This window comes from Cajanus cajan, chromosome 9 (genome assembly GCF_000230855.2).
Source record: "Cajanus cajan strain Asha chromosome 9, NIPB_CcT2T_4, whole genome shotgun sequence".
In the NCBI taxonomy this organism is placed as follows: domain Eukaryota; kingdom Viridiplantae; phylum Streptophyta; class Magnoliopsida; order Fabales; family Fabaceae; genus Cajanus; species Cajanus cajan.
Window position 1 is genome coordinate 54,171,796 of NC_138525.1, and position 13,668 is coordinate 54,185,463.

The 13,668-nt window shown below is 32.5% G+C and overlaps 2 protein-coding genes across 3 annotated transcripts; one reads left to right on the plus strand and one right to left on the minus strand.

The window, feature by feature from the left end:
* Positions 1-1,763: 1,763 nt before the first annotated feature.
* On the plus strand, positions 1,764-5,431 carry LOC109806419 (uncharacterized). The gene is made up of 5 exons (XM_020368816.3): positions 1,764-1,923; positions 2,984-3,259; positions 3,371-3,453; positions 3,538-3,619; positions 5,159-5,431. The coding sequence occupies exons 1-5, from the start codon at positions 1,882-1,884 to the stop codon at positions 5,210-5,212; spliced, it is 537 nt and encodes a 178-aa protein (XP_020224405.1). The 5' UTR covers positions 1,764-1,881; the 3' UTR covers positions 5,213-5,431.
* Positions 5,432-6,870: 1,439 nt separating this feature from the next.
* TL29 (ascorbate peroxidase 4) lies at positions 6,871-13,349 on the minus strand. 2 transcript variants are annotated; one of them, XM_020384671.3, is made up of 11 exons: positions 13,126-13,349; positions 12,771-12,875; positions 9,819-9,903; positions 9,691-9,725; positions 9,479-9,544; positions 9,346-9,386; positions 8,610-8,740; positions 8,317-8,423; positions 7,978-8,115; positions 7,297-7,431; positions 6,871-7,180 (listed from the first exon to the last, which is right to left on the minus strand). In XM_020384671.3, exons 1-11 carry the CDS (start codon positions 13,213-13,215, stop codon positions 7,070-7,072), a joined length of 1,044 nt encoding a protein of 347 aa, XP_020240260.1. In that variant the 5' UTR covers positions 13,216-13,349; the 3' UTR covers positions 6,871-7,069. The 2 variants fall into 2 exon arrangements, with proteins under 2 accessions (XP_020240260.1, XP_020240264.1); XM_020384675.3 differs by lacking the exon at positions 13,126-13,349 and having other exon boundaries at positions 9,819-9,919; positions 12,771-12,862.
* Positions 13,350-13,668: the final 319 nt, after the last annotated feature.

The window sequence follows — 13,668 nt, forward strand, 5'->3', positions numbered from 1 at the left end:
CTTATGTTTCAACACCACACCACATGGATTACAACATCTCATTGTAAGCTCTTTTATCAACCACTCATCAAACATGGAGATTAGATATTACTGAACTAATTCTTAATAATAATGTTATATCCAAAACATCAAGTTTTGCCTTTGATGAATAGTTCAAATTGTTATAAAATCATTTGGAAGCTCATATCTAATGGTGAATACAATGTTAAGTATGCATACCATTATTTAATGGACAATTTTCTTTCCAATGAGACGTTCAAAATTGCTGGAAATTGGTTACTGCTATGAGATCTACATATACCACCAAAGTCAAGCATTTCCTTAGGCGTGTTCTACGTGAATGTTTTCCTACAAGGTTACGTTTTCAATCAAAAGGTGTTGCATGTCCTATTGCTTATTATTGTGAGAATAATCTTGAAAATGAATGACATGTTTTCTTTGGACATGCACAACAGCTGAAGATTCTATGGGAATCGTCTAGCCTTTGAGAATTCATTTTGGTGAAGCTCTAAAGCGTAGAATCTACTTTTAATCATATTTTTTTCTATGCTAGAATCTTTGATTATTGATCTTAAAGGGGATTTTGCAATGGTTCTTTGATGTCTATGGTAGAGGCGAAATGATAAAGTCAAGGAGGACAGAAATAAGCACATCAAGTATTTATATCACTCAGTTTTCAATTCTTCAATGAGTGGCTACATTCACGAAACCACGTTCCTACCATAATGAAGTTGAATATAGCAACAACAGATCAATGAAAAAAAAAAAAAAAACTAGCTCAACGGATTTTGAAGTGCAATGTTGATGGCACAACTTTTAAACAAAAAAATTGTTTTGGAGCTAGATTTTGTTTAAAGGGTGATTACAAACGTTTTGTTTTGGCCAAAACATGTTGTGCAAAGGCATGAATTTTTCTACAAGCTTTATAATGTGCAATTGAGTTGAATTTTCATTCTATTGTCTTTGAGGTTGATTGCAAATCAGTCATTAACACTTTTTTCTCTCAACAGACAAGGAAGTTTTGAATTCCATTTTATTTTGGCAAAATGTAGAAATATTTTAATTTCTATTCCAAAATCGATGGTGAGTTGTGTTAGGAGTCAAATGAACAAAGTAACCCATTCTTTAAAACTAGGACATCTAAGTTTTATGCTAAGTACCAATTATTCGAACATATTTCAATTTGTATTTACAATATTATTACAAATAAAATGAAATAAGTCTTCTTCCTCTAAATAAAATAAAAAAAATACAATACGACATTTTATTCTAAATAAATTATAAATTCTCCAATATTAAAGTACGAGTTTGTGAGATTAACCATGAATGTTTGTAATAATTTTTTTTAAGAGGCATGTGTCGCTTCTTTTTACTATATTATTTATCATCATATATCATTTTTCAAAGACTGATTATAACTCGTTGATTATTAGGTTCTATTTATTTAAAAAACACAAAAATAATTTGTTAAGTAAACCAATAAATTGAATCAAACTGAATGTAAAAGATTGATTTGTTTTCTTGGTACATCATATTTCCTAACCACACAACCGTATTACTTTATATTTACCGTGAACATATTCTATATTTTTATAACCAAATACGATGGATCTACCATGAAAATCTATAAGCACATAAATCAAAATGTTTTTTTTAATGTAAGAACCAAATTAAAGAATAATTTATTTTCCTGAACGAAAAACAATATTAAATATAAAAATAATTTAATTTAATATTTTTCTGGACCCTTCGGAATATTTTAAGCGGAAATCTTACACAAATACACGATAGGGCACGAACACAAAGCATCATAGCTTTCAGAGTTTTGACCTACAACACTCCAATCCTCTCTTCTCGTGTTGTAGCCAGCCGTCACCATCAATGGCGGAAACTGCTGCCGACAAATCTCAATCTCTCGCCGAGGTACTGTTATTCTTCCTATCTCTTTTCCCCTTTCAATTCCGCTTCCACAATCTTCGATTTCATTCATTATAGGGAAATTACAAATCTGACCTTGATTTAGTTAATTCACAATCTGGACTGGAGTACTTTCAACCTAATTTTGATTAGGTTTCAATCTGTACTCATTTTTATGGTAGCGTAGTGTTTTTTAATGTGCCTTATTGAGCTTAATGGAATTATTCACATTTTCTTATATGTTATATCTACCGAAAGTTTTAAGCCTGATCTATATCATGGGCGCAAAATTCAGCCTCTGTTTTGGTCGAATAACGTTATTCTAGGGTCTTTTGTTTTAGGTTTTGGTGGAATTGAGGTTTAAAATTGATTTATTATGTAAGAATTCATTTTTATTTGGATGATAATGTAAAATCACTTTGAACTGTAATTATAGATATGTTTTATGGTTGTCTACGTAAAGAGCCAGTTTTTGTCAACAGAAGAGTTAAAATTTTTCAATTTTCTCAATCAATCCTGGCATGTGCAGAATGATTTTGGATAAAAAAAAAAAAAAAAAAAAAAAGCCCTTAAACGAGTAAATACGGTAGGGATGAATTTTAGTCGCTGCTATTGGGATTTTGAATCAACCGAAATGTTATTAATCTCGCGTTCCATTGTACTTCAATCTGCCATGATTTTATTCGGCTTATATTATATGAAAATGACAAAAGGACTTGATACTAGGAAGAGAATACGACATTGGGGATTTTGCAGGTTTCATGTATGTATGCTTAGTCATTTAAATAATGAAGTTGTCAGTGTGTTATTCATTGTGGATGATAAATCATTTATATGAACTCCATGTCATGGATATCGAAAACTCAATAGGTACAACACTGCTGAGGTATGATAAGCTGCTAGCTTCTTTCTTTTTGGATAGGCTGGGTTGACCTTTTCCTGCAATTTCTTCAGCTCAAAAAATATTGTTTTATGCCTTGATGTTCTTTAACACTTTGATTATGGGTCTGTTTGTCATATAGAGTGTGAGATGAAGATAGTGACAAAAGTTTTCTTGACTTTGCAGCAATATTATGTGAATGACAAGCAGGAGAAGACAGTTGTGACTGAAAAACCTGTTGAAGTCAACGAAGTTGAAAACCCAAAGGAGGCTGCTTCTGGGGAATCTGTGGCTGAGAAAATTGTGGAAGCAGTAACTCCTGTTGCCCCTGCAGTTGCTCAGGAAAGCAGTGAAGTCACCCCTCCTCCTGCTGCTGAAGAAAACACCGAAGAGCAAAGTAGTGGAAATGCTGAAGAAAATTCTGGAAATGAAGATGCAGCTGAAGAGACCCCTGAAATTAAGGTGACATTTATTTAATTGAATCACTCGTCTAGAATTGGTACTTGAGAACATGATAAGCAAGGTTGATACTTGTTGTGTCAATTTGTTCATATTTGTGCTATTATTTTCCAGCTTGAAACTGCCCCAGCCGATTTCCGTTTTCCAACTACAAATCAAACCAGGCATTGCTTTACCCGTTACATTGAATATCATCGGTAAGTCATACTTAGCTTTTATTTCTACTGAGCTCGTTGTTCACACACTATTCCTTTATTTTAAGCTTCAAAACACTTGTGCAGATGTATAGCTGCCAAGGGAGACGGTGCATCAGAATGTGACAAGTTTGCTAAATATTATCGTTCTCTTTGCCCCGGTGAATGGGTATGTATTTTAAACATTGAACATTGTGGAATATCTGCTAAGTGCTAAGCAGTAGGGTCTGCTTGTCTAATAAGATTTATTTACATACTGACATCTTTTTGCTAATGTCAAATTTCCATCCGTTTATGGTCCTATTGTGTTCTTTTTCACGGAAATGGAATTGCTTTTACTAGTAAAATAAAATCTTGTAAGGAAATTCATCTAGTATGCTACAATTTTAGAATTTTTTTGCTTCTTATCCACTTCTCATGATATTTGTCTTAATTCTAAATCAGAAATATTGAAAGATAGGAAACATCTATGAAAAATGACAAATAACTATAGTTATTATTTTATTAAATATGTATGGTTGCCTTATGGAGAGGAAGTTCTTCTTGTGTATAAAGAGATTAGAGGGAGTTCCTGTATATTGATAGATGCATGATACTTTGGACCCTCATAGTTTTAAATTATAAATGTAAAAGCTAATTTCTGTCGTCTTATTTCATCTCCGTGCCATCTTTTAACATTTTATTATTCCTTCATTGTTCAACTCGTGTGGCTTAACCACTTGGATTTAGTTTATGAGATCTTTGAGATGTTCAATATTCCTTCTCAGATAAACCATGCTTCAGTTACCTGATAAAGTACTATATATGAAGATCTTCATTTTATTAAATGATTAGAACCATATTTTTTGTTTATTGAATAGAAAAGCCACACTTGATTGGCTTGTGAAGCATTAACAACAGAATAAACTCAATGTAATAGAGATAACATTTAATGAGTGGGAATCCTTGATAGATATGATTCTAATATGTAAATATAAATAAGAAAAGAATGTTAGATTGTTAGTTAGTTAGCTACTGTCTGTTAGGATTTTATGGCTGTTGGGTAGCTGCCTTTAAATAAAGCATGGCTTTTTTATTTAGAAAAGACTGAATGATAATAGAAGTACAGTGCGCGGTTTCTTTGATCTCTGTTTCTGTCCTCTTTCTCTCTATCATCTCTTTTCTGTTCTTCCTTTTTCCCCTTTCTTTCTTCTTCTTTCTGTCTTTTTGTTTCTCTCTTTCCCACCTAAATTCTATTTCAGATTAATTACGAATGTGTTAGAGAAAGTTGGGATTTCTACCAATTGTAGAAAATATGGTAGAATCTTGTCTTAGGTGGTTTGGGCAAATGTCTTGATTCTTTTAACACGTGTGAAGGCCAACCTCAAGTTTCACATTTAGAACCAAAAAGTGAGTTACTTGGCTTCAAAGTACAAAATTTTCATGGGTAAAAGATGAATTTCCTTACAAGAAACCACTCGGTAGAATTTATTGTATACTGTAACTTGGATATTTTAAATGAATGCTTGATGAATACATTTTCATTAGCATTTGCCATCAGGTCAAATATACATATAATTTTGATTTGTTTCATTTTTTATTCTTAATGTCTTTAGTACATTTCACAAAAGCAAATCTTCTTTTAGTTTTTTTTTTTCTGCTGCTGCTACCGATCTTGAAATTACACATGTGCTAACAGCCCGTTTTCGTTAACTTGTCTATGCATCAGGTTGACAGATGGAATGAGCAAAGGGAGAATGGAACATTCCCAGGCCCACTGTAGGTGGTGCATATCTTAAATAGCTGCACAATTCACTTGCAGTATTTACATTTAAAATTTCTAGAGATAAAACTCCCATACATTTGGGGATGTACGCATTGGTTTAATAAGAAATTTTGGCTGTCTATTTAAACTATAAGCTTGAGTTGAACAATTTTCAGGAAACACTTCTGGTGAAATGTCCAGAGATATGTTATAATATAACTGGATTCTTTACGCAAAGGGATTGATAGTTTTAATCTTCTATAATCTTACCCCCTTCCCCCTGCCGGTATTCAAGATGAAATCCATGTTATTTTAGAAAGAAAAAAAATGGACGCTTGTTTGACAGTATTTTTTAAAAAGTTTTTAAAATTATGCAAATATTTGATAAATAATCTTTTTCAAATATGCATGAAAATAGTTTCGCTGTAGTTTCTTGTTTAACTTATTTTCGAAAGACTTTTTGTTTTTTTTTTTTCTGTGAACTTGTAAAAAACAAATATTTTATGGGAAGTTATTATTCCTCTACCCCTCCAAATAAGAGTATTCAAACAATGTTTATTTAGAAGGAAAAAGGAACTAGATGGAAGGTAGAAAATAGGTTTGAGAGAATAAAAGAGGAGAAAAATGGTTAAAATAAATGTGCAGAATTTTAAGTTTTAATAGAGAGAAAAAGGAAGAATATATATATATATACACGTTATCTAATTGTTTAACGGAGAGAAAGAAAATAAAGGAGTAATATAGTGTATTATTTATCCAATAAAATAAGATAAAAAAGAAAGTTTTATACAAAATAAATGAGATGAATATATTGGTAAAATTTTAGAGTAAATTAGATTCATGAAATTTGAGTTTTCTCTTGTAAGGGTAAATTTTAGAGTTAATTATCTATACATTGTCCGTGTAAAATTTTTTTACACTGATAATTAATTATATCATTTAATTGTGTCATGTTACTGTAAACACAATTACTTTTAACAGTGACATGACATAATTAAATGATATAATTGGTTGTCAGTGTAAAAAAAACTTTATACTGACAGTGTATAGATAATTATAAAAAAACTTTATACTAGTAGTGTATAGGTGATTAACTCTGCTATATGTAGTAAAAAAAAAAAGAGTAGTAGAACCGCCTTTTTTTTTTGGTTACTTAATAAAATAAATATTTATTTTTTGGGACCATTGTAGTTGTCACCATTAAAAAACGACGAATGGATCATAGATAGGACAGAATCGTTCACTTTAATCGTTCATTTTGAAAACAACAGTTTGTTCGTGGTTCGTAATTCTGGGACCATTGTAGTAGCTCCGTTAGAGAATACTGTTAACGCAACTTGATGAGTGCACTTTTTTTCCCCCTATAAAAACAGTGATTCTATATTTATGATAGATTTTAATGTGTTTCTTTACAGAACTTTAGAAACACAAAAAAATAATTTTCTAATCATAAATAAAAATAAAAACAAATTCAACACTGAGTTTCTATAGTTCCATATTAGGCTTTTAAGCAAATATGACATGTATTTCCTAATATTGTCAAAAGAAATGGGAATATACGTAAAAAAAATACAAATATATGTTCATAAGATTAGCATTTATCCAGGGATAAAATTAGAAAACTAATTAGTATATTTGCAGTTTAATTCAATTTTGAACATGAAAACCAAATAAAATAAACAAAAATACAATTTTTTATTTTTTATTTTTTCAGCAAACAGTTAATTCATTTTTTGAGGCTATCGATTCTTAAACAAAAAAATTGTTCTCTCACTAGTCACTCCATGTGCATGAATTCAAAGTCAAAGTTTCCAGTTAAAAAACAAGAAAATCAAGGTCTGTTCCGAGGAAGATTATATGGTTCTACTATAAGTTTTACAATTTGAGTTTGGTAATGTCAATCTTTGGTGGAGCATATGTATATGCCTCATAGTTGATTTGTTGGCCCAAGGTACTCAGTTTTGTGAAAGTGGTTATCAGATCAACCTGAAAAAAATCGAGAAAAGAAACCAAAGAAAACAACAAAGTGAATTTTCAAATCAAACAAAAGCTCCAAGAACTTCTTTGCTGCCATGGATGGAGCTATACAAAGAAAAATTTACCTCATAATCTGTCTGAGAGACTGTTTCACGACTCCTTTGGTATTTCTGAACCCATGGAGCAACATCAGGATCACTGGCCAATAAGGTTTCTGTTGCACTTTGATCAGGACCTAAGAATGCAGACAAAACAGCCACCTGAACGAAAAAAAGAAAATGAATTAGTAATATCAACTTCCCTTTTATGATACAGGTAGCACTAAAGGATGTATGTTTTTTTCACTACTTTCCATTTCAATTTATTTAACCCTCTAGTCTAGTGTCCATTTTGACATTCCAAAAGTCTGCTGCGGTGTCGTATGAAAGAATATAATAAGAAAAGTGAAAACACAACGGGTCTATGAAGTGTTCAATAAAAGGTGGGAAGGAACAAAGCTTGAGTAAGAAGTTCTAACATGCAAGGATGACATGAATGAATGTGAAAAGACTAGCTAGTGCAAGCTGAAGGCGTTAAGAATGGAAGGAAAGGAAACTAAAAAAATTGTTAATATATATGAACATTTGTATGGCCATTAAATGGTAAAAATAAAACCAATTGAGTCATGGAACAAGGGTATCTTCACATCAACAATAAAATACGAACCAATGAGTCAAGATCACAATTTTTACTCTGCATATATGTTTTAGTTTGTATGCCTTTCTACATATCAGTTAGGAAAAACAGCGATGAAGTATGTGAAGTACCTGGCGAGGACCAAAGCCTACAGCAGAAAACTTGTCTTTCATTTCCTGTACACTTGCCTTCTCCCATATTGGAACTCTCCCCTCTGGATCTGGGTCTTGAGCATCAGCCCTACCAAATTGCTTATCGAACAAACCCCACTGTTCCACAGCAAAAACCACATGCATTAGCAAATGAGATATGTCAGTAGTATATTCTCTTTAACACATTCTTTAAAACACTCTCTACTAGCATTTTTCTTCTTGTTAAAGTAAAGATACTATAAGCATATTATCGAACAAACACTTGAGGATTGCCACTGTAAAGATATTAAGCAGATTATAAGTAAAGAATATGCAAACCTGCCCATTTGATCCGTATGCATTGTACAGTATATTCCCTTTCTCCTCATTTCCACCACATTTGCGAATGGCAGCAGCTAAAAATGTAGACTTGACAGCACTTTGTGCTACAAATAATTAAATCAATAGTCGGGAATCAGAACATATCTACACAACCACAACTTCTACACCTACCATAATCAAAAATAATTTTAAATAAATGGTCACATTTAACAGAAACATAGAATACACATGAAAAAAAAATATTGTTAATAACTATTAAGCTTCTACTAGGTGATGATAAAAAGTATAACCTGCATATTGGATCAGATCTGCATAGGAAATGGGTCCACCTTTGGCATACGAGTCTATCTCCTTTTTTGCTTCCTCTAATAAACTCACGGCAGCAGAAAGCCCTGTATTTTCTGGTCTACCTATTTCTGAACTTCAGGCAGAATTAGAAAAATAAAAAGGAGATAATATTAGATTATTAGTAAGTAAAATGAAGTGAAATTTCTGATGAATACAAGTGGAGGAAACCAGAAATTGCTAGCGAAACCAGAATTTAAGATACAATACAAATAAATAAGAAAGCACAACTTAGAAAGTACAAAAAAAAAAAATTCTTAGAGAGAGAGAGAGAGAGACCTAAAAAAGTAGGACTAATGGATGCAGGCATGCAGAAATAACAACCATCTCAGTGTACCTTATTTAGCAGACATTGTTTTCATAAAGAGAATTAAAGAATCCACCTCTGATTATTTGTTAACATCATTAAATGTAAAATATTAACTATTAAGGGGTCGTTTGGCTTAAGAAAACATTTTATATTTTCACTTTATTTCCATTTTTTCAGAATTTTGTGTAGAAATAGTGAAAATAACTTTTTTTATTGTTTTCTATTTTCATTTTCTGTTTTCACTTTTTTCCAGTATACACTTCAGAAAACAGTAAAAAGTAAAATAAAAAAATTTTCTCAAACCAAATGGCCCTTAGGTTCTATTAGTTATAGGGAACAATCTCATCAATTTTAAAATCGAAAAGAAGTACCTGAACCGTATAGAGCCATTTGGACCACCAGATTTTGTTGCCTACAGACTTGAGCATACGCCAATCAATATTCATTTTAAATGATGGAAAACAATTATGGTAAATAGGTAAAACATTTGTGTGTTTTTCTCACCTTCTCATATGTCAAAGCATCATTTAGAGCCAGTTTCAGTATGGATGGAGTAAGATCAGGATTTCCCTGAAAAGCAGTTCTTTGTTAAATTAGATTATATCCATATCAGGAGTTATATTTTCTGGATGAATAAATAAATGCACCTAGGAGTTTGATAAATGTATCGTCTGCAAAGAAACAATTTTTACAGTTTGTAAGTCAGCATATTATACCTTTATGGCTGTAAAAAGTGTTCGCCTAACTTGAGCTGTAAGAATAGAAAAACTCAGCCAAGAAGGGAGATCAGTAGAATTTGACATGACTGATAGTCACAAGAACATGTAGACCAAAAGGATCTTACATTGAAATTCAGAACGCTGCCTGCGCTGTATCAAGTCAGCAGCATTAGCCATTCCAGCAAGCGAACCTGAGCTTCCAATCAATTCCTACAAACAGATACAACTGATCGAAACTCATCATCACATCAATCATATCCACAAAGTACATATCTTATATTGTATTCCATTAAGTATCTATATCTGAATAACTAGTGTTGCATTAGATATTCGAAAAAACAATGGTATATGAATGACAGAGACAGAATGAGGCAACAAATATGAAGAGCCATTGGATTCCATGCTGACTGCAGAAAATTCGGATTGGTCATGAGGCAAATCTGATGGTGCAACGTGTTAGCCTTCCTACTTGAACTACTCTGATGATAACAAACAAAACTCGGAACTAAAAACAGAAGGTCAGAAGCACATAAAACTTGATGGATTTTGATAATTTCACTTGATCTTTGACCTGAGACATAGCTGTGCAAGATTATGCAAAGTTATCTATTGATAATAGAAGATGAAAAACTGGAAGCTATGGGAAGAAGAGATGTTCATTTTTTCAAGGATGAGCAACTACAATCTTGACATACAAATCAAAGAGAAATGAAGCTATATCAGTTAATGTTTTATAATGAATGAAACAGGCATCTTTTCAAAGACAGTTGCTGGACCTATGTATAGAAGATTACATTAGATAACAAAAATGAACAAAATATGGCTAAGAGTAAGAAATAAATCTACTCAAGAGTCGACAACTTTGTGCTGATATGAGTTGCAGCAATTTTTTGTCTAAAAACACTTAGATGAGATACTTGATAAGACTATGCACTATCTGATAAGCATTTTTCTTGGTAAAAAAATCTTTATCCAAATGAGTTTTGAGCCCAGTGAAATATCTCTAACACTTCCAAAATATCTTGAAATGTTTAAATATTGTACAAAAAAAGCAAGGCAGCCAGATTAATAAGCTATCTTTTGGAAAATATCTCATTAAAGGACAGACTTCCATTTTTGGATTTTGTCCTTGTACAGCCACCAAAAAAAAATGCTGGAATGACTGTCCAATTTCTATAAATGAGCACTACTTGAACAGGATGAAAACAAACCAGACAATATATTTTGCCACATTAAAGAGGAGTACTGTAGGTTTATCAGGAGATACCCTGCCAGAGAAGCACTCTTGGATTTATTTTCCATTCTATTACACATCAGTGTGAGCTAGGGATATTGGTTGTAGTCTTGGAGAGTGACTTTGAGGCTCAAGGTGAAGAGTTATGGTGCAACTAATTGGTAAGGCTAGATGATTCAAAGACCACTAAGTGATAAGATAGTGGAAAAACCCCACATTGGGTTGGGACTAGATGTAGCCTCCAAGTTACAAATCAAACATGTATAAAATAATAAACTCCTTGTGCAAGCACTTTCTTCTGTTTATCTCTCATTTTTGGTTTGATAGGTTTTTATAGTTTGATGTGTGTTTCAATTTTCATTTTTGTTTTCTAACATCAGGTATCTCATAGCACAGATAAGCTACTTGTCATCCATCGGACTTACCTTTATTAGTTGTATTTTGCTTCCTGTTAAACATCTAATAGGTATATGAGCTGTTGGGTTTTGGTCTGCTTCCTATGTATAAAATAGTCTCAAATATGTAGGCCTATTATGTCTCACTTAACCAAGTGGAGAGGGATCAGATTAGGGACAAGAGTGTGACTCATCATTAAGAAAGAACAACATCAAAATATACAGAGATGAGGGCAAGTTCTGTTGTCGAGTTCGCATACCCACCTGACAGCAATTTTTTATTTGCAACCAAAGATTAGTTCATCATTGGATTAGATTGAATTTTTTACAGCAGGTTCATAGGACGCGATTCTTTATTTTCAACGATTGGATCGTCGAAAAGAGGTCTGGAATGGGAGAAAAACGTCTCACAAAACAACTCAGATTTTGGAACTTTTCATCTTATTTCTCATTTGTAAGCAATTGTGTTTGATTTATTTTGACTGATTGTAAGCATTGTTTGGCGCGTTCTTCGAAGACTTTTTTGTACTTTTTGTTGATCATAGTAGAGTTTTTTTTTGTCTGAACAACTCATGATTTTTACCCTTACATTAAAGAGTTTTCCATGTTAAAAATCTGTGTCTCTTGAGTGTTTAGACTCTAGATTATCTAATTTTGCTTTATTTTGTTGGTGCTCCTCACTGATCTTGCAAGTAGGGGGTTTAATTTTCACAGCGATATTACTTTTATTGAGTTTTTGTTATTATGTTGGACTTTCCTCCATCATGAGCTACCTAACTAACATCTGGATCTTATTATTTACTTTGTTAATAAGAGACTCATCCTCTACATAAGCTAAAGCTATCTTATAGTTATCAGAGTTGCTCTTTCAGTCTGTATTTGCGAAAGTTGTAATTGCAGCATTGGGTGTCTCCTTCTGAGGTCTTCTGCCACCAACACTAGGAGGTGGGATGAGCTTTTTGTAAGCTATTAAAAACAGTTGTTGGGAAAATTAAATAGCGAACACAGTTCACCTAACCCTGAGTAATTTTAGGTAACGTTGTTGCTGGAACCATTAAAGCCCATCCACATCAACCACAGAAAATTTGGCAAGCCCTCAAATATGGAAAATAAAAAAGAGAGAACAAAATGCAAATAACATGGTTTCAAGACCAGAATTAACAGTTGGAAGCATAACACATTATCAAATGAATCCCATTATCGTTAAATCGTTAAATGAGAACAAATATCCTAGTTAATTCATGTAAAAAACATGACATTGTAAGAACATAAACTTAACAGTTTCCCACTTGCGGCCACTGTAAAGCATACTCTTCAAATAGCAAGGGTAGAACTTTCAAAAGTAATAAAGAAATATTACCCAAAAAAAAAGTAATAAAGAAATAAATAGAAAAGAAATAGGGAACACTTGGGATTTTCCAAAAAAATTGTTGTAGAATGGCTCTTACCAAGCCAACGGTTGCTCCAACGCAGTGGAGAATGTCTCTCCTTCTCCAATGGAATTGCTCTTCATCACTAACATTGCTTATGCTTTTACTACAATAAATGGACACCTATGAACACATTGAACAAACAATGGTATAAGTTTATAATAACTGACTTAAAATAAGTAAGCAACAATTGAAGCTGAATTGCTTAAATGATTGAGCATTTCTTTTGTCAAATAAATGCAAAATTCCAAATCCATTTCTCAGTATTCATGAACAATGCAACATAGCAGCATCTGTGAATTGGGGGAAACCAAGAGTTGCAACTGCATTGTGTGTTGAGAGACAAGTAGAGTTTGCAAAAGTGGAAACTTACTGAACGAGGTTGGTATCTGGTGGAGGGTGGTGCATCATAAGCCACAAGTGGAAGCAGAGAAGGGCAAGTTGAGAGGAAGGAGACACCCATTGCTGCAATCACAAGTCACAACTACGTAATTTGGTGTCTCTAGAGAGAGAGAGAGAGAGATGCAAAAGCAGAAAAAATGGAAGCTTTAAGTTATGTGGAGTGTAGAAGGTCACACTTGATCTGCGTTATCCAGAAAATCTATTACCATTGGATTGTCTCGTATCTGACCCAATCACAAATCTTTCACCCTTTCCAACCAACCCAACTATGTTACTGTTGACCAAACTAGGTACCAAAACACTGCATGAGATTCGCTTCTATATTTCATTCATTTTTAATATTTAATTTCTAGACAAATAAAAAATAATAATGATAATAATATACAATAATTGTGTTAAAAGATACACAGCAATATAATAAAAATGATGTGTAAATATTAGTATTCATTTTATTTAGAAAAAGAATAAATTATGCTTATTTTTTATTAAATGATGCAAGTGTTATATTGGGGAA

Excerpts from the sequence above, each read along its gene's own strand:
- TL29 (XM_020384671.3), bottom strand. The coding sequence starts at position 13,215 with ATGGGTGTCTCCTTCCTCTCAACTTGCCCTTCTCTGCTTCCACTTGTG. Across the intron at positions 9,545-9,690 it reads CACTTTTTACAGCCATAAAG|GGAAATCCTGATCTTACTCC; the intron begins GTATAATATGCT and ends ACTGCTTTTCAG. Across the intron at positions 8,741-9,345 it reads AATGGCTCTATACGGTTCAG|TTCAGAAATAGGTAGACCAG; the intron begins GTACTTCTTTTC and ends TTCTGCCTGAAG.
- LOC109806419 (XM_020368816.3), top strand. The coding sequence starts at position 1,882 with ATGGCGGAAACTGCTGCCGACAAATCTCAATCTCTCGCCGAG. Across the intron at positions 1,924-2,983 it reads AATCTCAATCTCTCGCCGAG|CAATATTATGTGAATGACAA; the intron begins GTACTGTTATTC and ends TTGACTTTGCAG. Across the intron at positions 3,260-3,370 it reads AAGAGACCCCTGAAATTAAG|CTTGAAACTGCCCCAGCCGA; the intron begins GTGACATTTATT and ends ATTATTTTCCAG.